The 23,873-nt window shown below is 37.2% G+C and overlaps 1 protein-coding gene and 1 long non-coding RNA gene across 18 annotated transcripts; one reads left to right on the top strand and one right to left on the bottom strand.

Annotated features, from left to right (window-relative positions):
- Positions 1 to 96: 96 nt before the first annotated feature.
- On the top strand, positions 97 to 20,884 carry NDP1 (Tetratricopeptide repeat (TPR)-like superfamily protein). Of its 17 annotated transcripts, none has more exons than XR_016039747.1 (12): positions 97 to 567; positions 5,900 to 6,026; positions 7,681 to 7,754; positions 8,278 to 8,324; positions 11,941 to 12,088; positions 13,621 to 13,674; positions 13,800 to 14,001; positions 14,364 to 14,385; positions 14,993 to 15,093; positions 17,258 to 17,312; positions 17,400 to 17,447; positions 20,565 to 20,884. XR_016039747.1 is itself a non-coding variant. In XM_088845655.1 (12 exons), exons 1-12 carry the CDS (start codon positions 369 to 371, stop codon positions 20,738 to 20,740), a joined length of 1,278 nt encoding a protein of 425 aa, XP_088701781.1. In that variant the 5' UTR covers positions 97 to 368; the 3' UTR covers positions 20,741 to 20,884. The 17 variants fall into 17 exon arrangements, 11 of the variants coding, with proteins under 11 accessions (XP_088701781.1, XP_020523952.1, XP_020523951.1 ...); XR_016039746.1 differs by having other exon boundaries at positions 17,397 to 17,447; XR_002281197.2 differs by having other exon boundaries at positions 14,364 to 14,425; positions 17,269 to 17,312.
- On the bottom strand, positions 17,713 to 23,167 carry LOC148780741 (uncharacterized). The gene is made up of 2 exons (XR_016039750.1): positions 22,590 to 23,167; positions 17,713 to 18,338 (listed from the first exon to the last, which is right to left on the bottom strand). It is a non-coding gene; the product is annotated as an uncharacterized LOC148780741 (long non-coding RNA).
- Between the last annotated feature and the right edge of the window lie 706 nt (positions 23,168 to 23,873).

Here is a 23,873-nt window from a genome sequence, read left to right as displayed (position 1 = left end):
GATTTCGTTAGTGAGTTAGAGAGAGGGCGAGGTTGATTTCTTCAGTGAGTTAGAGAGAGAGAGAGAGGTTGATATCTTCAGCGAGTTACAGAGAGAAGTTAATTACTTGGTTTCTTAGAGCTCGAGTGTAATTGGTCGTTCCTCGGTATTTGAGCGGGAGAGCAGTTGATTACTTCTTTGAGAGAGAGAACGCTTGATAATTCACTGTTAGAGTGAGAAATTTTGATTCCCTCAGTGTGTTGGAGAGAGAAAACTTTTGGTTGAGTCAGCGTTAAAGAGAGAACAACTAATCATTTCACTGTTTTGAAGTGAAGGAGAGGGGATTTGGTTATTTCACTGTTTTAGAGAGAGTATTTTGGGAAGAGAGGATGCTGCGTCTTGCTGGAAAAAGAGCAGTCGCGGCAGCCGCTTCAAGCTGCTCAAGTCTTCGTTCTCACACTTCTCTCTGCAACTCCTTTTCGCCAATCACTAATAGACCCCATTGCACTAATGCTCCTCCGAATACAAACCCGGTTGCTGTTCAGATGATTAACTATGCATTTTCTCATGCGAGGTCTCAGAAATCCGGTAAATTCTCTTGATTATTTTGGGTAGATATGCGGTCAATTCTGCCTTTTTTATGAACTTCATGATTTTGTTGCATGCTCTCTCTCTCTCTCTCTCTCTCTCTCTCTTTTCCCCCCTTTCTGACAGTTGTATAGTACATAATCAGTCTATTATATTGTCTGTGCAAATCATGATTATTCAAACTATGATTGTTGTGCATGTCTTATATCCTATTTATGAAGGCTAAACCGTTCCCTTCTTATCTTTCTGTTCTTGTAAATTAGAAAGATTAGGAATGGCAGCAGTGAAATGTGAACCATATATCCTTTTTCTTCCTTTAACGTGGGTTCTTCGTGCCAAATATATATACATTTTTTTGCTTTTATTACTTATATTCTCTTTTGATGTTTTGTAATCTTCACTGATCTAATCTTGTTTCTTGTTGCTGGATTCATTAGGCATCTATTTGTTTCATTACTGTAGTAATCCTTTCTTTGTTTATTTGTCTCGGGGTTGTTGAGCTTCGCTTGCACAAGGGAGGTTCAAAACGTGGACCTGTCTTCTACAAAACTGTGTGTTTCTCTTGATGTTTTATAATCCTTAATTACCCATTTTGGTGAAATAGCTCATTTACTTACCGAAAAAAATAAAATAAATTAGGTCATTTGATCTCCCCCCTCCAAAGCCTATGTCTTGAGGTCATATCACTCAATGGCTAATTTTTAGATATGACTTTGTGACCTTCGTTATAGAGAGCAGCAAATAAGGGAAAGGTTGTGATTCAAATGTATAGTTGGTTCCCTCTCTTTTTTTTTTTTTTTTTTTTTTTTTTTTTTTTTTTTTTTTTTTTTTTTTTTGAAGATAACTTATTTACTCCTTGATGTTTGTCGTATTTCTACTATTATATGCTCTTGGGTTTATCAGATTGATTATTGTTATTGCTCGCACAAAAGTCACACAAAAGCATACTTTAATGTCCATTAAAAATGCAAAGGATACTTTCTTTATATCGAAGTGCTCTCCTCCTGCCTTAGGGAAATCCTCGGACTGATCATCTCCCCACATCAGCCTGCATTCGTGAAAGACCGACAAATCCTAGGCTGGCCTTGATAGCTCATGAATGTATTCACTCGAGGCACCTTTCCAAAATAGCGGGCCTAATTGTCAAACATGATTGAGAAAAATCCTACTATCATGTCGACTGATTGGTCCTAGATGAAACACTTCACCGAATGGGTTTTGGACATCGGTGGAGGATATGGGTCATGGGCTGCATTTCCAGCCCTTATTTCTAAGTCTTAATCAATGGTTCTCCTAAGGGCTTCTTTCCCTCATCCAGGGGTCTTGGCCAGGGTGATCTTCTTTCCTCATTAACCGTCTCTTTAGTGAAGGCCTACTTCAAGGGTTCAAGTATGGTACACGCGGCCCCACCATTTCACACTTGCAATATGCCAATGATACCTTGGTGTTTTGCAACTCTTCCCCTCAAGAAACTAACACCCTCTTCCTCTTTTTTAAGTGCTTTGAGTGGGCCGCTGGGTTCAAGATTAACATGGATAAGTCGAAAATGTAGCACTGATTTTACTTATCTTGGTCTCCTGCTTTCCATTGGCAAATCAAAGCTCAGCTCTTGGGCACACATCATCGATAAATTCGAGCGAAGGCTTGCTACTTGGAAAGGTTGATTCCTCTCCCCGGCCGGTAGAGCTACCCTAATCAAAGCTACCCTATTGAGCATCCCAATATTCCAAATGTCCCTTTTCAATATGCCAGAAACAATTTTAAACCGCCTGAACAAGCTTATGAAGAACTTTCTTTGGGAAGGGGTAGGAGAGAGGCGCAGAATTCACCTCATTGCTGGGGAAAAGGTTTGTTTACCATGCCACCTTGGCAGACTCGGCATTCGAAAGCTTGAAGTGAACAACATTGCCCAATTGGGTAAGTGCTGGTGGTGCTATGCTACCCAACCCAAGCACCTTTGGCAGCAGGTACTGCTACAAAAATTCCACCTACAGTCCACTGCCTGGCTACCTTCTTCCAGAGAACACAGCAGAGCCTCGGGTGTGTGGCGCACTCTCTTGTCCACACTCAACATGTTCAAACAGAACACCTGCATCCAAGCACGGGATGGTACTTGTACGAAATTCTTGTTGGACCTGTGGTTACGACCCTCTCCCCTTATGAACCTTTTCCCCTGCCTTTTTCTGTTAACCCTCAATAGGCAGGAATCTGTTGCTGATCTTTTCGCCATCCAAAGATCGAACTGAGGGTGGTGTCCTATTTTTAGGAGGCCCCCTTCAGATAATGAATTTCACAAATTCCTTGAACTCTCAGCTCTCCTGGATATCACCTTCATCCCTTTACATGATGAGGATAGACTCATCTGGTGCCCATCACCCTTGGGCCTATTTTCAGTGTCCTTTTACCTGAAGCTTATCTAACCCCCCAGTTTACCCTTGAATCCCACCTCGGTCACCACCGAGGCTTGGTTTTCTCTCATTCCCTCTAAGATCCACTTTTTCAATTAGATTGCCCTACACCAAAGAGTCCGTACTGTAGACCAATTACGAAGGAGAAGTTTAATCCTCTACCCAAACTGTGTACATGGTGCTTTGAAGCCAAGGAAACTGATGACCATTTATTCATTCATTGTCTGGTCGCCTTCCTCCTCAGGGGTCTCATACTTTGCGTAATCCATTGGCAATGGGTTACCCCCCAATCTATCCCTTGGCATTTTTTCTCCATCCATCCCTACCCTTGGCCCAAACCAGGTATTCTCCTATGGAAGGCATCCATCTTTGCACTTTCGTGGATAGTGTGAAACAAGCGAAATCACAGGATTTTCCTTGGCCAGTACCCCACCCCGGCTGTTCTGTTTGACAAGATCAAATTATTGGTGAATTTTTGGGCCTCCAACCACAAGATCTTCAAAGGACCTATGGCTACCACTCCGACACCTATCTCGCTCCACGGTCTCTCGAGCATCCTGTTGGAATCCCCAGATTCTGGTGCTATCAAACTGAAATTTGATGGTGGCTCCCTTGGCAACCCTGGGCCGGCCGGCATCGGCGGCCTTTTGAGGATCCACAAAGTTCATACCCTGCTTTCCTTCTCCAAACCAATCAGACACTTTGACTCCCTATCAGCTGAAGCCCTTGCACTGCTCGAAGGCCTTAGACTCTTCAACCGCAGTTGGTCCTGGTACGTAGTGCATATCTTCAAAGAAATTGCCATCCTCTCCTCTGGCCTCTCGGTATCTTCGAGACATGTTTGTTGTGAATGCAATTCACATGCTGACTCACTTGCCAAAGAAAGTGCTAATGCATTAGCGGCTGAATAATTTTTTGCAGCCTCAGTCACTACTTCAGTCTGGTGAAGTGCAGCACCACCTTCTCTTTTAGACCCTATGATATTTTGTATAGGGCTCCCTCTTGGGGAGCCTAATTTTTTGATGTACATCTTTGTGGTGATATTTTTGGATTTTAATATTGTGTTAACTTACTCAAAAAAAAATGCAATTCTTTATCTTTTCATTTCATGTATGAGAAAAAGCAAATAAAACTTGTATGGCTTACTTATGATCAATGTTTAAAAATTCAGCAATCCGGATCAGGAATCGTCAACATCGATCCGGTCGTGTCCCCTTGAATTAGCCGGCTCATTGACAGAATTGGCCGGATCTGTCAGAAACCATTGTAGCCCTCAACCACTCATGCACACACGTCACCACCCCCATGCACAGACGTCATGCACACACATCCCCACTCCCTTCCACACACGTCACCACTACATGAGAAGGAGAGCACACCCATGCTACCTTGCATGAGCTTTTAAAGATACTCTTCATTTTCTAATTCTTTGATGTGGGACAAATGTTCCCACTTTTCCCTCTCTCTCTTTCTTTCTCTCTCTCTCTCCCCCCAACCTTGGCATCTCTCTCTCTGCCACTACCTCTCTCTACAAAGTTTGTTCTATAAATAATTCCACTAAAATTCTCTCTCTGTACTAAGTAGCACAAACAAATAATTCCACTAAAACTCTCTCTTTCTCTCTCTCTCGCTCTCTCTCTCTCTCCCCTAACAACCGCTTCCATTAAATTTGTTCCATATAGCTTCTATCAAAAATCAAAACTCCTAAATTAATACAATGATAAAATCCATAAATTGAGTTCGAGAGATTCATTTTATTGTCATGTTGTATTTTAAACTTTATTTTTATTATAAAAATAAATTTAATAGACAATAAACACTCAACATGAGACATGTTCTCAATGTTTACATATTTTGACATAATAGTGAAAACCCATAATGCTATTGCCACAATTTCTTTTAGAAACCTAAAAACTAGATTTTTGAGAAATTAATAGTATTTTTTTGAAGTTTGTTTAGTCAATCTGGTCGATTTTCCGATCTGGATCGCCGATCCACCGATCCGACATGGTTTTGGGGTGGCCGATCCGGGTCACCAATCCTTTTTTTTAAACCTTGCTTATGATGATTAACTTTTTTTTTTGAATATGAGTTTACTTTCTTTTATGTATTTAGAATGCAGCTCTTAAAATTTGGATTTATGTTCTTCTGTTTTAGAATGTTATTTGGTGTTGGCTGCAGTTAAAATTTTATGCTAGTATTCTAGGTCTGGACTCTGGACTGCCATCAGCAAATGCTAATGCATTGCTTTTCCAAGACCCTGCTTACAGTTTATTACTTGATGGCAATTTATCAAATATATTTCTGGATTAGAGTTCCTACCTGCTCTTGTTCCGTCCATTTAAGGGAGCTCGAGATGTCTACTCTAGAAGAAGCCCACTCGATTGAAGGAAGTAGGAACATTCCAGTAAGAAAGACCTTCCCGTTCAGATAGTCCGTAAGGCTATTAGTATATCCTTCCTTTCCTTTATAAAGGCTCATTTAATGTTAATAGTACAAGAGATAGACCTAAAACAACTAGAAATTTAGAAATTATCGTTCCCTCCCTTTGCAGTGTACAACTTTAGGTCAATTGAAACATGTCAAAGTTGAGTTTTTCATCAATATTTAAGTACGTTACTTCTAAGTAGCCGATTATTTTAGGCTGAATGGACGTTACAACTGTTAAAATCCTTATAAATACTTTGACTGTTATACATTCACACTTAAAAGAATCAATACATATATGCAGCCTTATCATGTAATCATTGAGTGTACTTTCTGTATGTAATGTGGAATGATTTCTTGGGTTTACATGCTTGTCAAAGATTCAGCTGATTCCTAGAAAAAGAAATCTGAAAGATATCATAAATTTCTCGGACTGCAATGTCAATTTGGACATTTTTTTTTTTCAAGTTGTACCCTTATGTTGTCCTCTTAAACAGATGGGTCTTATGCAGAAGCTCTCTTGGTGCTCGAGCAAGGTATCTCAAATTTTCAGGGAGTAGACAAGTCAAGTGAAGATGCAATAGGAATGGTCCTACTTGCAATGGCTACGCTTTTAGCAGAAAGGTTTAACTTAATTGCTCAATCTATTCTGACATTGGAGTATCTATAATGTAGCTAGTGCAGCTGTTTAGTCATCTTTTTTTTCTTTTTTCTTTTTTCTTTTTTATGTTCTTCTTTGTTTGGCTGGTTAGCTCTTTATAAACTTAATTGGATGCTTCATTATTTTTAAAACTTAATATGGAACCCTTTAGAGTCATGATTATACCAATCGAATTATGCTGAATGAAATTGTGCATTAGTTTGAACTTTATTTTGTTGCCTATATGTATGAATGATGATTTTCTCATTTGGCATTTGGATGTATGATACTTCAATGGTTCTTTGATGAATGTAAAAGCAAAATATAACACCATGCAAGCATAAACACCATGTTTCCTAAATGTGGTGTTGACCTTGAGTATTCCTTTATATGGGTTTTAAATAATAGAAAAAGTTTATATAAGGTTGAATCCTTGTATTATGGAAATAAGGTGCATCTCAAAAATCTAGTAGAAAAAGAGTGTTCCAAAGTTAGAAAACCTTCTAATTGATCATCTCAACCTCGAGATGTATGAATATAAAGAATAAACAAAGAATTTCAAGTCCAAAGAAATTGCATCTTGTGACAAGTTATTTGGGCTGTCTATTTTCAAGATTTTCAAGTGTTTATAGATATGCTCGTTCTATACCATTTTAGGAATGTTCAATTTTATAACTAGGGTCGGATACGAATTTCAAGCCATCTCAAGGTTTCTGACACTGAAACTACATCCTCAGACAAAATTTAGAAGCACACCATACTTCTACAAAATAAGGAGGCAAACTTATTGAAACCTCACCCTTAAATAATAGTTGGATTGATGGGGGATCATTGGTGTGAGAAATCTACATAACGTGAAACAGTATTGTATACAGATTTGGAGGGTGGATTGGCCCTTCATTTGACCTTTTCGGATTGACGATTTTAGATAGAATAGGGCTGTGTTTGGTTGATGATTCAGATCATCCAACCAAAAATAGTATACATAGGGAATAATGCAAATTAGATAGAATAGGACCATTTCCTGGTCCTTGTGGGAATTAGCCCTAGTGAGTCACTGAATCTGATCTGGTTCTATGATTTTTTAAACCTTGCTGTGAAATATGAATATCTTAGTTGGAATATCCAGTTTTCAACTTGTCAGTGGCAATATTCCCCATTCGTTCTGCTTGTAGTTTATTAAGATCTTGTATATTAGATGATATGGAGAAAAACAGACAAAAAAAAATAAAAGTAAAAAATAAAAAAAAAAAGAAAAAGAAAAAGAAAAAAAACACACATGTTTGCAGCATTTTTATTGCAAGTATTCAAATTTACTGTGCAATCGCTTTCCATTAATAATAGAGGCTGTTTCTAATATCGCATTGTAACCAGCAGCATCTTCTTTAAAACCTGTACCAATATTTGTTTATAAAAGAGTGTACCTGGAATGTTTCACACCCTTTTGTCCCAGTGCCAGTACTGATATTTGGTAGCAATGACATTAACAAGTCTAGGCATCTTCTTTTCTGCTTTCACTTTTTTTTTTTTGGGGGGGGGAATATGTTCATTGTCTTTACTGCTCCTTTTTTTTTTTTTTTTTTTTTCCCTTCTTCTAGAAATCTGTTTCCAAATGCTGATGTTTGGATAATTTTGCAGAGGGGATTATGTTGATGCCATAGATAAACTTCAGCTAGTTCAAGAGCTGAATGTTGCTTCCATTAGTTTAAGAGGTAGAGGTCTATTTTTGACCCTGTACTTTGAGAATTTATGTATCTTCCTATTCACAGACAAACTTTTGATACATCTAATGAATATTAAGTGTTTTAGATGGGGAAATGATGTACAAGGGATGTTCGGAAGGAGAATATGATTAACCATTGTGATTAGACTACTTTTAGTATTGTCAATCGACTAGACTGTACTCTGCATGACCTCTTTTGGTGATTCAGTATTTAATTAAGTCGGAATAGGTCCTCCGCATAAATCTTTATTACTTTGCAATGCTTCAATTTTTCTTTTTGAGTCTCTTTGGGAACCTTCATCTGAGACAAGCCGTAATTGCATGGAATAGGCTAGTGGAAATCAGGTTTTCGAATGGCTTAGGTTTAGGAACAGCAGATATTATCGGAACTCTCTGTCTCTCTCTCTCTGTATCTGTGTGTGTGTGTGTGTACAATATGAAATTTAATTAAAAATGTATATTTACATGGGAGACATAAATTTTATTTGCTATATATCTTCAACTTCTTGCAGTTGCTGCCATGGAAGCTCTGGTTGGACTTCATTTACAGATGGAGAAGGTTTGTATTGTGTTTAACAGTGTGCAGTATTTAAGAGCACGCAGTTTCTGGAGTTTCATGTTGTCATATTGATTCTTCTTGAGCATATCCATGTAAAGTTTTACTAGTTGATGCTAACTTTTACACTCCTAAAATGCATTCTCCGGCTTGGATGTCACTCTTTCTAGCCCTCCTCCCCACTATGCTGGCATTTGTCCTTCTTGAATCTCCATTTTATTTCCTTTTATTTTATGTTTATCCATTGTATTAAAACTCATGCATTACATCTGCATTTCCACCTATTCTGGCTGCTTGATTGATTGGTAGTGTGATATCCTTTATTTTCTTTGTTCAATTATTTTGGATACTAGTAAGAAAAGCTGTGTGTTAAGTAGTCAAGATATATTTCCTAAACGGAAAATATTAAATATATAAATATTTATATATATTAAAAAGAATATATATATATATATATATATATATTATTTTTTTCCCCCCCTTTTTGTGGGTAATTGGGCAAAGAATTTGTGATCTGGTTGTAGAGAGTTGGTTGGCCCCTTGAAAATGTTAATGTTTATCTATGGCAGGATAGTAACATGATTAAGCTACCCTAAACACTATTCTGATCTGTTATATCTTTGCTATAAAGCCCTAGCCCAATGATTGAGAAAAAGGATTTGAGGGCACTTTCTACGGCAGAAAATAGTGAATAAAACAAATTCCATCTGGTTAAGAGGGAGGAAGCCTGTACACTGATGATAAAAGAGGGCTTGGACTGAGAAAATTAAACTCCACTCAACAAAGCGCTCTTGGGCAGATAGCATTGGCAGTTTGGTTTCATAAGGAAGAGGAGCAAAATATGGAAATGACGATGAGGGGTGGAGAATGAAACTTCCAAACTGATTGTTGAGGTTTCATCAATGTAGAGGGGTATCTCATGAGTGGCTAATTTTTTTATTTTTTTGGAGAGACACTTGGTGATCAAATTGTGTTTTCGAGAGACACATGGTATGGGATATTACGATCCAGGAAAGTTTCTTAGATTGGTCGGAGTCACTCTCTCACTTGAAGTGAAAGTGTTTGAATGTTATGAGAGACTGGGAGATGATGTTCGCTGGTGCTCCAAATTTCATAGGAGCCTTGATGAAATAGCTATTTGGCTTCAATCTCTCTTTTACAAAAATTGAAGATTTAGTTACGATTAGAAATAGATGTTTGTATCATCCATGGATCCCTTACTCATACTCATCTAATTGGAAGGACGAATCCAGCTAAAACTAAAAACAATTATGCTTTGCAATTCCATAATCCAAACAATTTTTTTCTTTTTTTTCTTATTTATATTTCCCTTTGGATACAAATCACGAGAATGTATATTTTTTTTTCAATAGTGGCATTTACAGGAAAGGATTCAATCCTTTTAAGAAATAAAGTTTTTGATCGGAATCGAAATCAAACAGAGTGACCCTTAACTTTTTGTTTGGTAACAGAACGAATTACACTTTTACCACTAAACTGTACCCGCTACAATGTGATTATTGTATAGGAATGGATTGTTTGTCGAACTAAGACATGTGGAATAAGAATAATGAAAATTTGAGTTCTGATGTGTCCTCAGGGGTATTTGATGAAAGAGGAGAAGAAAGAAACCTAAGATTTCAAAAAGAAAAGATAAGAAAGTATTCCTTTTTTTGCTGAAGGAGCCCTTACTGAAAGCTATGATGTAACCATTGAAGCCGGCACAAAGTCAAGGAGCTTTGCTCCTTGTTGGCATCTTTGGAGGCCATCTACATACCTAGAAGGGGATTGGACATATTGGTGTAAAAAATGTATTTTTTGACAGTAAAGTCTTTTGCCAACATACTGGCCCTTGATTCATCGCTTCCATCCAAGCCAGAAATGATTTTGGACATTCCTGTTCCCCCCCTCCCAACTTTCAAAAAAACATTTTCCAATTCTTTTTGATGGTTGGCAGTCCCTACTAAAGCCCTCACTACCTTCTTCAAAATCAAGAGATGCAATTCCCTAGTATTTCTATGGTGTGTTACCAGGCCAAAGAATCAGTGGACCATCTCTTAATCCTTTGCTCCTTCTTGTGAGCAATATATTACATCAATTTGCATTATTGTGGGAGTGAGAAATTGTTCAGTGCATAGGATGTCTCATGTCATACTGACATCTGACTAGGAATCACCTACCCATTTACTTCTTGATCACATTAAAAGACAATGACCTTCCCTCTGTTAACATGACGGTTTTCCATTCTCCAAGGGTGTACTACCCTTATTGCGTCCATCTATAACATTTAGCGACCAATCTCCACCACCATGGATTGGATAAGGCTTTGCAGAAACTCTATGACTTGTCAATATGGTTCCCTGATTTTGCCTTGATAGTCACAAATGCCTGTAGCCTATAGTCCTGGCAAAGCTCTTGATAGTTCTCATCTCATCATCATCATCATCATCGTCATCGTCATCATCATCGTCATCGTCATCTGAACTTTGTCCCTATTTATTTGAGGTCAGCGACACGAATTATGTTATGCCATTCCTCTCTGTCAAGGGCCATACCCTAAGTCAGATCATAAGTCACTATATCTCTTCTCAGTGCTTCCATCCATGTCCTTTTGAGCCTTCCACTTGAACCAAGGCTCTTAATAAACTCTACCTTTAGAATTGCAATGATTTTGTGGCCACAATTCCCCAATGAACTACCAGATAAAGTTGAGCTTTTAAGTAACACCATGAAGACTAACTGCGCAAAATATTAGGTCTAGATTACCGAGTCTTACTACTGCTACTTCTATTTCTAATGATACTTCTGGTATACCTCTTCCTCCTCCCTCTACTTCTGCTGCTGTTGCTACTATACCTGCTACTACTGATACTGCTTGTACTGCTCCTGCAACCGCTACTGCTACTGCTACTGCTACGGCTACTGCTCCTACTCGTACTACTGCTACTACAACTATTACTGCTGCTACTTCAGCTGTTACTACTACTACTAGGTGATTCTGTTATCGCTTACCTCTTTGTGATTGACTTGATATCCTAGCTACCATAGTAGAGTCCTCCTCTAATGGGTTCCTCTAATTATGATTAAAATTTGAATGTTAGTGGTATTTGGAGCTTCATTCTCTTTGAAGGGTTATTTGGAACTTCAATCAGTGACTTGGATTGAAATTGGTTAAAAGTTCAAAGGAAAAAAGGTTTGTCTATGACAATTAATAAACATGTGAACTGCCTAGTCTATCTGTCAATAATATGATTTACAAGTGTTCAATCATATTTACCTTGGATGTTCTTTCATTGACCTGAGCTCGACATCATTTCATATACTAAAATCTCCTGGATGTCTGCATCTATAATTGGCCAGATGTATAATAGTTCGCTTAGTATGGAGATTAAGTTTATATCATTTTCCTTGTTTCCTGCAACAATTATAAATTGACATACTGCTAGTCTATTAGTTTGATTAGCAGTTGCAATTAAAACCATTTGGTTAGCTTAATATATACATCATACTTCTGTGGATTACAAGCTGATGTATTTCCAATGAATTACTTTAATTCTATTTGTGTAATCCTTTTGATGTAGTTCCTTCAATTAAAAAAACAAAAATTCTTTTGATGTAGGATATTGCTGCATCAGAAATCGCAGACAATTGCTTGCAGTTTTTCAAGGACAATCATGAAGATGATGATGCCACATGCAGAAAATTACACCTGCGAGCTAAAGCCATGAAAGGACTTGTTGATCTTGTTAATGGGAATCTTGAATCAGGTTGTTCCTGGAAATCTCCTATCATAGTTATCTTGTTATATGCAGTGTATAGATTGTCTCACTCTTTTCGTAAAAGAATTATTGATAGTTAAGTTCCAATAAAGGGTAATTTAAACTGCATTGAAACGAAATTATGCAGCGACTTGTAAACATAAAAGAGTTTAGATTGTTGAAATTACCCTACAAAGTGGGGACCTCTCTGACCATTTCCAGTGTAGTCAGCCTCATGATTGGCCTCTCTGCAAACATTGTTGGAGACTATCATTGAGTTCTATTGGTTTTTGGTAATTTCATTTGGAAAGCTAACCATGTGAACCGTGATGCTTGATGATGTGTTGGTTTCTCTCATGTTGCTTCAAGTGTTCCATTTCTTGCACAATGTTCTCTGGTTGCTTCATATGCACTTTTTAAGGTTATGTCCATGGTGAGCTAATTTCTTTATGGTTGTTTGGAACCCAAGTGAGCTGATTCTCTCTCCCTCTTCTATGTGATGAATCTGATGCCTTGCCCCCTTTTTACTTATTCTTGTTGGTGATGGAAGGTTTCATGAAACATTATACACCTTGTCCTACTCATTTGTACACACACTCCTCACAGCAGATGGACAGGAAATCCCATTAGAGCTCCAATGAAGCTAAGCTTTAGCATCCCTTTTAGCAGCTTACCCCTTGACTAATAGGTCCATGTCTTGGAAACCGCTAAGCCATTGTCTTCCGCTATCAGATTAGTTTTTCTACACTAATCCCGTGAAAGTCCTTATAGATAAGAGCCATATTAAATTCAGGAATCTCTAAACCTCTCTGACCTCTCGGCTTGTTTGATGCCTATCAAGAATTATGTCATCCCCATTCTTTTCAAATACCCCAGGAAATATCTGGAAAATCTCCCAATATAGCTGCACTCTTGAATTAATGAACAAGACAGCCAGCTATGCATGAGCAGTGCTATTATCCTGACCATCACCTAACCAGCTATGCATGAGCAGTGCTATTATCCTGACCATCACCCAATATTCCCAAAAGAGATCATGAAATAACTTATGATCTGATTAGTGAAGATAAAGTACCTCCCTCAACCATAAACCTAGCCTTGGCTAAACTCTTTGCGAGTGGAACAAATGCCCTAGCACGCGCTAGACACCCTAATAGCCCTACCCAAAGCCTTGACACGCTAGGAATCACTAGTGGGACCATCCTTTGATGACCGTAGGCCATAAATCCTTGGTCTTAATGGTGAATCTCCAATACAACTTTCATAACAATGCCCTAGTTTGAAAGTGTAGTTATTTCAAGAAAAATTCTTACAAGATGTTGCAGCCTTGTAGGGGAGAGTTAATGGCTATCATGTAAAATAAAATTCATTACGCTTGAAGTTGTCCATGGATTCATAGATTGCATTATTTGCTTAAGCTGTGGCCCAAATCTTGTTTCCTTTCTTACTATTATGTAATGTCAATCGTTTGTGAGTTTTTAGTGTCTTGTTTTACCATTGCCTAATGCATCCATGCTCTACTCATAAAAACTTTGAATCAGCAAAGTCAAGCTATGAAGGCTGCCACTACTCTGTGGATGATGGAAGTTGCTTTGGTATGTATACATGGACTCTGATCCTCTTCAGCTTGTCAGCTTTGAACTCTGAGTCGCATGAGCCTGTTGTTTGCATGTTAACTGTGAATATCTTTTGAAACTCCAAGCACTTTCTGGGTTTACAGGACAGGTCGCTCTGTCATATGGAGAATTTTTACATTCAAGTGGGGATTTTTCATTAGCCAAGGACCTCTACCAAAAGGCAATTAAGGTTTCTCAAGAAAAAAATGCCCCAGATTCATCATCTGTAGCAGCGGCAGGGATGGTCTCAGAGGAAGTCATTTTAGGAGCCACTTGTGCTCTTGGCCAGCTCCATACTCACTCAGGGTGAGCTAGTAATCTGTTTTGCTTGTAGATTTTCAACATGTTCATTTCAAAATTCTAGGGTCTAGCCAGTTTTTTCTCTTTTTTCTTTTCCCTTTTTTTCCATAATTGGTTATCTCCATCCACGAATTCCATCTTGAGAAATTCAATTATCTCAAAAAAAATCCAAAAAAATAGATATAAGCTTTGTTTTAACTTTTAACTCTAGAACAAAATCAGAGTTTAGTTCTTTTTTACTCTCCCTTATCGACACTTCCATAAGTTCTTTTATACACCCAGAGAGAAGAATAAACAAAAACATTAGGACTTTATCTAGATTTTAAATCCAAGCTGAATTTTCTTCATTCATGTCTCTTTTCATTTAGAAATTTCCAAGAAGCAGAGGAGGTACTGACTCAAGCCTTGAAGAAAGCAGAGGAACACTTTGGTTTGTTACTTTATCCAGTTTTCCATCTGGCAACTACAAATATTTGTTTTTTGTAGTTGGCAGCACCAAATTTGGTTGGCATAAAAAATGCCTTTTGTGTTTTCCTTTTACTTTTTCGAAAAGATTATTTGCTCCAGTGGGAGCATATCATACATTCACTCCCTCGGGCACAACCCTATCTTGGATTATTTTTAGTACCCTAAACTTTTAGAAATTCAGCCCTTCTCAATCTAGTGTCCAATCTCTCAAAAAAAAAAATCATACAAACTGTGTGCTGGAAAGAAGAAAACATCTTAAGATCGAGCAGAGACCGTCCAATTTTTTGATGGTTTAATCTTAGTGTTTAGGAACATAATTTTTTCTTTTTTTACAAATACTTATCTGATGAATCTTAAGTGGATCCTAAAATTTTTTATTAGTAAAAATCCTCAAAGTAGGTGATTTGCTTGAGGGAGTTAGTGTATATTGTATTCCTGCAAGGGTATGCCATGCATGCTCTTTGCTTTTACATAAATCTTTTGTAAATGAATGTTTGAAATTTGTTGCCGTTGGTTTTCCTAATTTCAGGCTTGAACCATCCTAAGGTTGGGGCAGTCTTAACTTGCATGGCCCTCTTGTATGGGCATAATGCAAGGCTCCATGGTGCAAGTTCTCTTCTGATTCAAGAGGTTTGCTTCGCTGTCTTGTGTTGTGAGCTTTTGGTATAGTTTGAGTTTTTCATTTTTGGTCACAGTTCCTACTAAAGCAGAAATGGATTTTTTTTTTACCAAGTTTGAAGCAAAATTTTATCTGTGAAAAAAAAAACCCTAAAATCTTGAAACATTGTACATTAATGGACTGAAAGTGAGTTTATTAGAACAACTACGTTTTAAGAAATATTTGGAACAGCTATGGGCATTTGATATTCCAGCTGGAATTCAGTTTTGTTTGTTCTCTGGAATTCAGTTTTGTTTGTTCTTGAGGGTGGGGTGGGGAGGGGTGGAGTGGGGTGGGGGGAATCAAATGCTTTCAATGTAAAAATGTCCCAAAATATGTTGTAATCTGACATTTTCATTGAAATTAGAAAGAAGGAAACTACATCGGTACCATAAATAAAATAGGGAATTACGATGAGGTCCAAATTTTTACAAATTCTATGTGGGGCTCCATTTGTTTTTTTCTTTCCCCTTCAGTTTTGCCCCTTTGTCCGATGTTTCAAACATCAGAACACTTTTTATTTCTTTTTTTTTAATTTTTTTGAAGTGTAGGAACCGATCTGAGGTTCCAGTCTTGGGGCTGCTTGGCTTCTGTAAAGATTGTGAAAGCCAAGCCATCCGAGGTCTGAAACCTCGGATGGATCATTGATTGTGAATCTTAGTCCAAGGATTCGTCCAAGGTTCCAGACTCGGATGGTTTGCATGAACATTATGCAAGCCAAGCGGTTTGAGGTTTCAAACCTTAGATTGTTACCTAAACTTCAAATTTCATGGTCCAGGGACCGGTCCAAGGTTCCAAATCTTAGATCGCTTGGCTTCCGCAATATTCACGCAAGCCATGTGATCACAGATCTGGAACGTCGAACCGGTCCCTATACTTCAAAAAAATTTAAGAAAATAGAATAAAAAGTGGTCCGATGTTTGGAACATTAGGCCAAGAGGAAAAATTGGAAAAAATAAAAGGGAAAAAAAAAGCAGCGGTCCGATGTTTTGAACATCAGATCGGTGAACCTCCTTGTAAATTTTGGACCTATGTATAATTACAATATTTAAATATGGTATGGACATAAATTTCCTAAAAAAGAACTAGTTTAAGTCATAGGTACCCGAAGTGATTCGGAAACTTAATCGATTTAGGAATCAAAAGCACAGAATCGCCACACCAGGTGGAAGATTCCTATTTTTAGAATTGACGTCCATACAAGAGGAATCTTGGGGGATAAGATTCTAATTTTTAGGAGTCGAGATTCGACCAAAATAGGATCGAGATCGCTACATAGATGTAATTGAGATTCCTAGCCCTCTGAAATTGGGTTATTGACCTAGTTGGAATTGACCAATATGGAATCGGGGATTCCTTCAATTATGAAATTGAGATTCCAACATCTTTGGAAACGCGAGGGAACTAAGAGAAACAATACATGTCTCAATGTCATTCATTGATCAACATATCATATATGCACGTTTATATTATTTGTATTACATTATTTCTAACATCTTGGAGTTGCAATCTCTCCATTGTATCAATACAATGCATACTTAAAGAAGTAGGGAATGTGGACCACGGCTTTAGTGTCTATTGGTGATTTCATGCCAAAAAAGATGACTGCATCTCATAGCTTTAGATTGAGTACCTAGCTCGAGTAGTTTGATGACTTCTAAACATCACTTCTAACAAACAAACAAACAAAAAAAAAAAAAAAAAGGGAAGTGGTAGAATTCTAGTAAATATGGAAACCAGTTTTAACAAGTATAGAATTGAGATTCACCATTTGTGGAAGATCAATAAATATTATAAACGAGATTCTATAAGTGTTGGAACCGAGATTCCTAAACTAAGGAATCAAGATTCTAGACTTCATGAAAATTGGTTTCATGAAGATTCTGAGTCGGAATCGTCGAATCGGGGTTCCGAATTGGCATCGTGACTTTCGGTGGGAGATTCAGGTAACAATGTTTTAAACTGCAAATCAGATCAACTTCCTATGGAAAAAAAAAATCATTTAATAATGGGGATTTCATTTGACCCATGAGGTGTTTCTTGACACACCAAAATATGATTGAATATGAAGTATTCTATTTTTAGATATTTGTATGGTATTTTTTCTTTATCACAAACTGGCAATTCATGTGTCAGGGACTTTATAGAAGGGCCTTAGATTTGCTTAAAGCTCCTACTTTGGATACAGATGGTAAAATCAATGATAACCTTTGCCTCATGTTGTCCTCGTACTTGTTTGCAATGATAAAATTGTTTATGCTTGATGTATGTGTAGTAGGTGCAGATATCCAGACAAACAGAAGTGATGTAATGGTGCTCACAAGAGGTAAGAAATGCAACATTTTTTCTTTGCAAAGAATATTGGCATATTTATTGTCCAAAACAACAAATAGGCATAGTCTAACAAACACAGTGTATCAAAAAGCCCTAGGCGGATCCTAGGCGGCTTGGGAGGTCCAGGCCCCCCAGCGCCTGGGGGGGCGTCTAGAACCTGGGCGGCTGCTAGTTGAAATTTGAAAGAAAGTAAAAACCATACCAAATTATTACCAATGTAATACCATATTCAAAGTTGAAAAAAAAAGAGATAGACGTTGAGAAGAGAATTTTGATAATCCATATTGTTAAAACAGTAAACTGTAAAACCATACAATTGTAGGTAGGATATAAAAGTCAACACTCAACACAACAGAAATTTAGAAAATATACAGTATGACAAAAGTCAACACTTATGACTCAACACAACAGTAAACAGACTTAACACTCAACACTCAGCACCAAGAGACAAGAGTCTTCAGTCGTCATCGTCATCATCATCATCATCAGAAGGAATATCAATAAGGAAAACCTCATCATATGCATAAGAGTCGAGGCCATCATCATCAGAGTTACGCTCGTCTTTCTCTGTTTCTTCTGAATTTCCCTCTTCCTCCTCTTCTTCTACCTTCTTCTTACTAGTCTTTGCAGATGAGACCCTAGAAGTCTTGGCTGCTCTACCCTTTTCTTTGTGCTTCTCTGAACTCAAATATTGTATAATTTCTTTCTTGGTAGTCTCATGAACAATTTTACATGGGGCAACATCCCTCTTAATACCGGCATTTAAACTGGTAAATGCCCCAATTAGTATCATTTCCACAATAATTACATTTAATACGCTTTTTATCACTTGGATTCGGGTTTTAACCATTCTTCCAACCTGGATCACCACTCTGTCTAGAACCTGGAGAAAGTACTTCCATAGAATAAGGCTTATTTTTATCATTTTTTGGTTCTTCAAAATTCAGAAGATGTCTAATCTCAGCTCGAACTGCTTCAGGAACCTTTGTACAAGAAGCAACATTACCTCTAACACCAGCAGGTGTTTTTTCAATCGGCTAATACCCCCATTGGTATCTTTTTCACAAAAATTACACCTTATACAATTTTTATCATTTGGTTTTGGGTTGTACTCATACTTCCAACGGATCACTTTTTCTAGGAGTAGCAGAAATAGATCTATGACAAGGATTTTGTTCTTGTTTTTGTTTTACATAACTTATAAATTGCTTAATCTCCTCTCTGATAGCTTCAGGAATATTTTTACAAGGGGCAACATCTCCTTTAATACCAGCAAGATGTTTCTTAAATCGGTTTATGCTTACTTTTGTATCTTTTTCACAAAAATTGCATCTAACGCAATTTTTGTCATTTGGATTCGGGTTGTATCCATATTTTCAACCCGGATCTCCACTCCGACTAACTCCTGAAGAAGACATCTCAAAATAAAACAAGCAATCTAAAAGTTGCACTTGTTTTGGTTGCTCGAAATCCAAACTTTGAGAAACTCTTTGATTCGATCCAATGAAATGTAGTTTTGGAGGTTTCTTTCTCTCTAAAAGGGTTTCTTGGGGGTTTAGGTCTCAAATGAACCTAAAACCGATCTTTCTAAACTTTTATATCTTGAAAAACGTGAAAAAAAAAAAAAAAAAATTACTTTTCTGCATCTGGCGGGGTGCAGGCCTTGGGTGCTGGGCGGCCACGTAGGCGGGTTCCGTACCGCTCAAGGACCACCGCCCAGTTTGGCTGCCTAGGCCTGGGTGATGCGCCCAGGTCTTCTGGACCGCCTAGGCGCTAGGCGGTCCACTTTTCTGAACAATAAACAAACATGTTCTATTTGAGGCCTCCAGCAATAACCACCTCCCTTTGTGCATGTTAGAATAATTATTTGTTCCAAATCCGAGTTCTGAACCTGTTTTATTTCCTTTTTAGTATTTGTCTCTGATCATATAAGATTTAAATGTTTGGAAATTGGAAATTAGGACCATATTTCATTTTTCCTTCGCTTTTTCCCTTTGTTATTTTCTATGCAGTACAAACCTTGGATATTTGTGCTACAGACCCTATGACTTAACTATTGAGCAATCAGCCAAGTAGCCGTGCCCCAACTTAGGACCATCTAGGGATGCATATGAACCTGAATAGAATGGATGAATGGAAAAAATTTATTTGGGGCATAGTTTCTGGGATCCCAACTTGGATCCACACTCTCGGAGCTGGATCTTGGGTGGATCCTGCTCCTATATGGAGGGAACGCGATCCCAGTCACTTTGGGATTGGATGATAGAAATCACATGCACCCATGTACGGTTGATCTTTTACAAGGAAACAAGTCTTAAATGCATACCCATTAAAAAAGGGGAGTAATTATGCTTCAAAATAATGCTCTATATATTTTTCAATGAGAAGATGGAGGCTTTTACCAGATGGAACTTTATCATGTGATCCCGAAATGTTGGGTTCAAGCTTCTCAATGCTCCCTATCCCACTTCCACCTCCAAGAACTTTGATGTGCGGGAAGTTAAAAATACCCCTAGTCTTTTGGTGTGTGATTAGAATCAGAAATTACTGTAAGAACCCTATTCTCCCTCACCATTAACCAGAAAATAAATTATAGGGCTTGTGCTTAGAGCTCAGTTATAGGGTGCTTGTTTTTCACAATCTTGAAGGTGGCACACAGGCCCAAGTCACCCATTAATAATTGTGAAATCTCTCTCTCTCTCTCTCTCTCTCTCTCACACACACACACACTCACACACATCAGTCTTTCGATGGGTCAGGATTCTTTGTGGGTGGTGGATGTAACTTAACAATGGCAAGGCAAGCAATGGGGATCCATCCCTCTTTCATTCTCTGTACATGGAACTATGTCACTTTGTGAGTATTGGGGAGATTTGACATGTCCCCTGGTAGCAAATGCCATAGCAGAGACAGAGAGCAAGTTGCAAACGTCGGACTTTTTACCACCTTGAATAGGGGATCGAGTTTTTGTGTCGTTAGTTCTTGTGTTAGTATAATGGTTTGCTTTTATCAAATATTTGATAATTTTGCCACAAAATAAATAGTAATAACATTTAGTCAATTGAAATTTTCTTGTTTCTACTGATAAAATGATTTGGATTATGTGAAGGTGGTTATGCTCAAGCTTTACAAGTTCAGCAGAACAGGAAGGATGAAGGAGAGAGAATGAAGAAGTGGGCAGAGAACACTTGGAGAAATCGCCGGTTATCCTTGTATCAAGCGCTCGAGATTACTGAACCTTCAAAGGTTCCAGTTATAGACACACGAATTGAACGAGTTTTGTAAGTGAAACGTCGAAGCTCTAGGGAATTTGGTCATGAAGGTGTATGGAATCCATTTAGGTCTAATAGAATTGAGGTTTTCCCGGGAAAGAACCACATTAGCAAAATGTCATTTGTTTTAATCTATAAAATAGATTGCTTTTTTAAATGACTTATGTTTTGTTTTTTTCTTTTTTTAATGAGTTCTGTTTTGTTTTTTCCTTTATGGACGCATCGCATCTCTCTTTTCTTTTTATTCTTTGCATATGTTAGTGCTTCATGCCAATCGAATTGCAAGAAATTTATCTACTGCATTTTTTACGAAAACTATGTTCCTAAAACTTCAATAAAATCTAGGTGTCGTTTGATAACTTTCACTCCTAAATATGTTCCCAAAATTTCAATAAAATCTAGATGGCGATTGGCAAATTTCACTCGGCTTTTTACTTTACTAGATCCTGGATGCAAGTGAAAATTTGCAATGTCTTTGGGAATCTCCACTGCTGTTCACTTTTCTAGATTTTGGGACGCAGTTGAAAATTGGTAGCGTGTGAGATAGAAAGCTCACTTTTCTAAATTCTGGGATGCAGGTGAAATTGGTAGCGTGGGAGATAAAAAACATGTCTGATAAATTGTGGTGCTGGTAATTTCACTTGTTTTTCACTTGTTTCACCTGTTTAGCAATAGAAAAGCTGTAAACCGCTTGTAGCTGTTTATGTAGTTATTGATAAGATGTGCGAAATGCAATTTTTTAATAACATTTTGTAATTAAATAAGGTTTTCATCCATCTAATATAATGCTAACTATGTAAATAGATTCAATGAATTTTTCTTGGAGATTTCGTAAAAGTGTGATATAATGCTAGATATGTAAATAGATTCAATGAATACTTTTTTGGAGATTTCGTAAAAAGTGTGAATTCCTCTGATGAATCCCTGAAACCCCAAATTCGGTTTCATCTACAAAAAGTTGAGATGAATCCCAAAATCCCAAATTCGATTTCATCTACAAGAAGCTGAACTAACTTTAGTGTTTCATTATAGCTAAACAATATTAGGACCAAAAACCACGAGAACTTCTAGTGTTTCACTATAGCTAAACAAAATTAGGACCAAAAACCACAATCTATCTGCAACTTTCAGTCCATCTGCACTTCTCGTATACAGATAAAAAAAAGCCCATAAAATTGTTAGTAGATAAATAGATGAATGAAACTACAGTCAAATCGCATAGAGCCCATAAAACGCCCATAATGTTAATAGGTGAATGAAATTACAGCCCATAAAACGCTTAATAGATGAATGAATGAAATTACAGTTTGTTATACTGAACCTAAAAGTTTGCAGATGAATCCCAAAACCCCAAATTTGGTTTCATCTACAAAAAGTTGAATTAACTTTAGTGTTTCATTATAGCTAGACAAAATTAGGACATTATCGCTGAACAAAATTAGGACCAAAAACCACAATCTATCTGAACTTTTAGTGTTTCATTATAGCTAAACAAAACTAGGACCAAAAACCACAATCTATATGTAACTTTCAGTCTATCTTCTCGAAAGATAAAAAAAAAAGCCCATAAATCGCATAAAGACAAAAAAGCCCATTAAATTGTTAATAGATGAATCATAAAATTGTTAATAGATGAATGTAATTACAGCCAAATCACGCCCATAATGTTCATAGATGAATGAAATTTAATAGATGAATCATAAAATTGTTAATAGTCCAAAAATCGCCCATAAAATTGTTAATAGATGAATGAAATTACAGGCAAACCGCATATAAAGCCCATAAAATTGTTAATAGACGAATGAAATTACAGGCAAACCGCATAAAGCCCCATAAAATTGTTAATAGATGAATGAAACTACCTGTCAAATATCTGGCTCACACTCGTACATGTCAACCTCTTGTATAACTTGCACACCTCAAAACCTCCTCCGTCTTGTATAACCTACACACTTCCACACACTTGTACATGTCAACCTCTTGTATAACTTGCACACCTCCAAATCTCCTCCATCTTGTATAACCTAAACACTTCCACACAGATTTTTACCGAACTTCTTCAATAGATCCAAAAAAACTCAGATAAGCTCAGATTTTTACAAGTAATACGTCAATGGAATCTAGGGAATAGAAGTTTTAGTAAGGCTTCTAAGAAACTTAGAGAGAGAGTTGCACAAGGAATTCATTAATGGAAGATCAGTCCTTCACAGTATCAGTCGGGTTTAGTAAAGTTTATGAAGAGGCTTGAGAGAGAAGAATGCTGGGTTTGGTAAAGTTTATGAAGAGAAGAAGAATGGTGGGTTTAATAAAGTTTTGAATAGAGCATAGTGGAAGATATAGAGAGAAACAAGGGTTTTTGACGGATAAAAACCCGTTCCGACATTCACCAATTCTCTGCTAAAGCTACTGCACATCACATCCCTTCCAATGTGTAGCCACTTTCCTTTCGAGGAGCAGTAAAAAGAGGTAAAAACCTGCTCGGACTTTCACCCATTTATAAGTTTCCCGAACTTTCCTCGAGAGGAACGGTTTAGATAACAGTAAAAGAGATAAAAACCTGTTCGGACATTCACCCATTTACGCGGTTCCCAAACGCGTAACTTTCTCCCTGTTACACAGTTATCAAATGCTACCATACCATAGTGTTTTGTTAATCAACGGTAATGTTTTGTTGTTATTATTTGAGGGGAATGGTTTCATGCCAGTATAATACAACCATTTTCAAAAAATCATGTTAAAGACATTTGTTTGATACGAATTTCTAAATATACAATTTTTTCATAATGAAGAGCAATTATAAAAAGAAAATTTTGAAAGTTTTCATTCTAGCCCAATTAATATAAGCTGTCCATTTTATTGAGATGGATAGATATAGGCTTCAGAAGGATTTTTTTATTCCTAAAAATTTTATATAGCATTATCATCTTTAGATAAATAATACTAAAAAATAAAAAATGATTTTGAATTTGTTAAGGCCTGGATCATGAAATTCACCAAATAGATGGTTGAGATTCATTGTTGGATGGGTACTATTTTTGACCATATCTAGGGTGTAAATTGAATTTTTTTTTATATAGGATTTGATTATGAGGATGAAGAGAATGTGTGTGCAAAATTTGAGATCATACAAATACCAAAGATATGGT

This window comes from Amborella trichopoda, chromosome 8 (genome assembly GCF_054954075.1).
Source record: "Amborella trichopoda isolate Santa Cruz 75 chromosome 8, AtrichopodaSantaCruz75HAP2 v2.0, whole genome shotgun sequence".
Lineage (NCBI taxonomy): Eukaryota > Viridiplantae > Streptophyta > Magnoliopsida > Amborellales > Amborellaceae > Amborella > Amborella trichopoda.
This window is presented reverse-complemented; position numbering and strand designations above follow the sequence as displayed.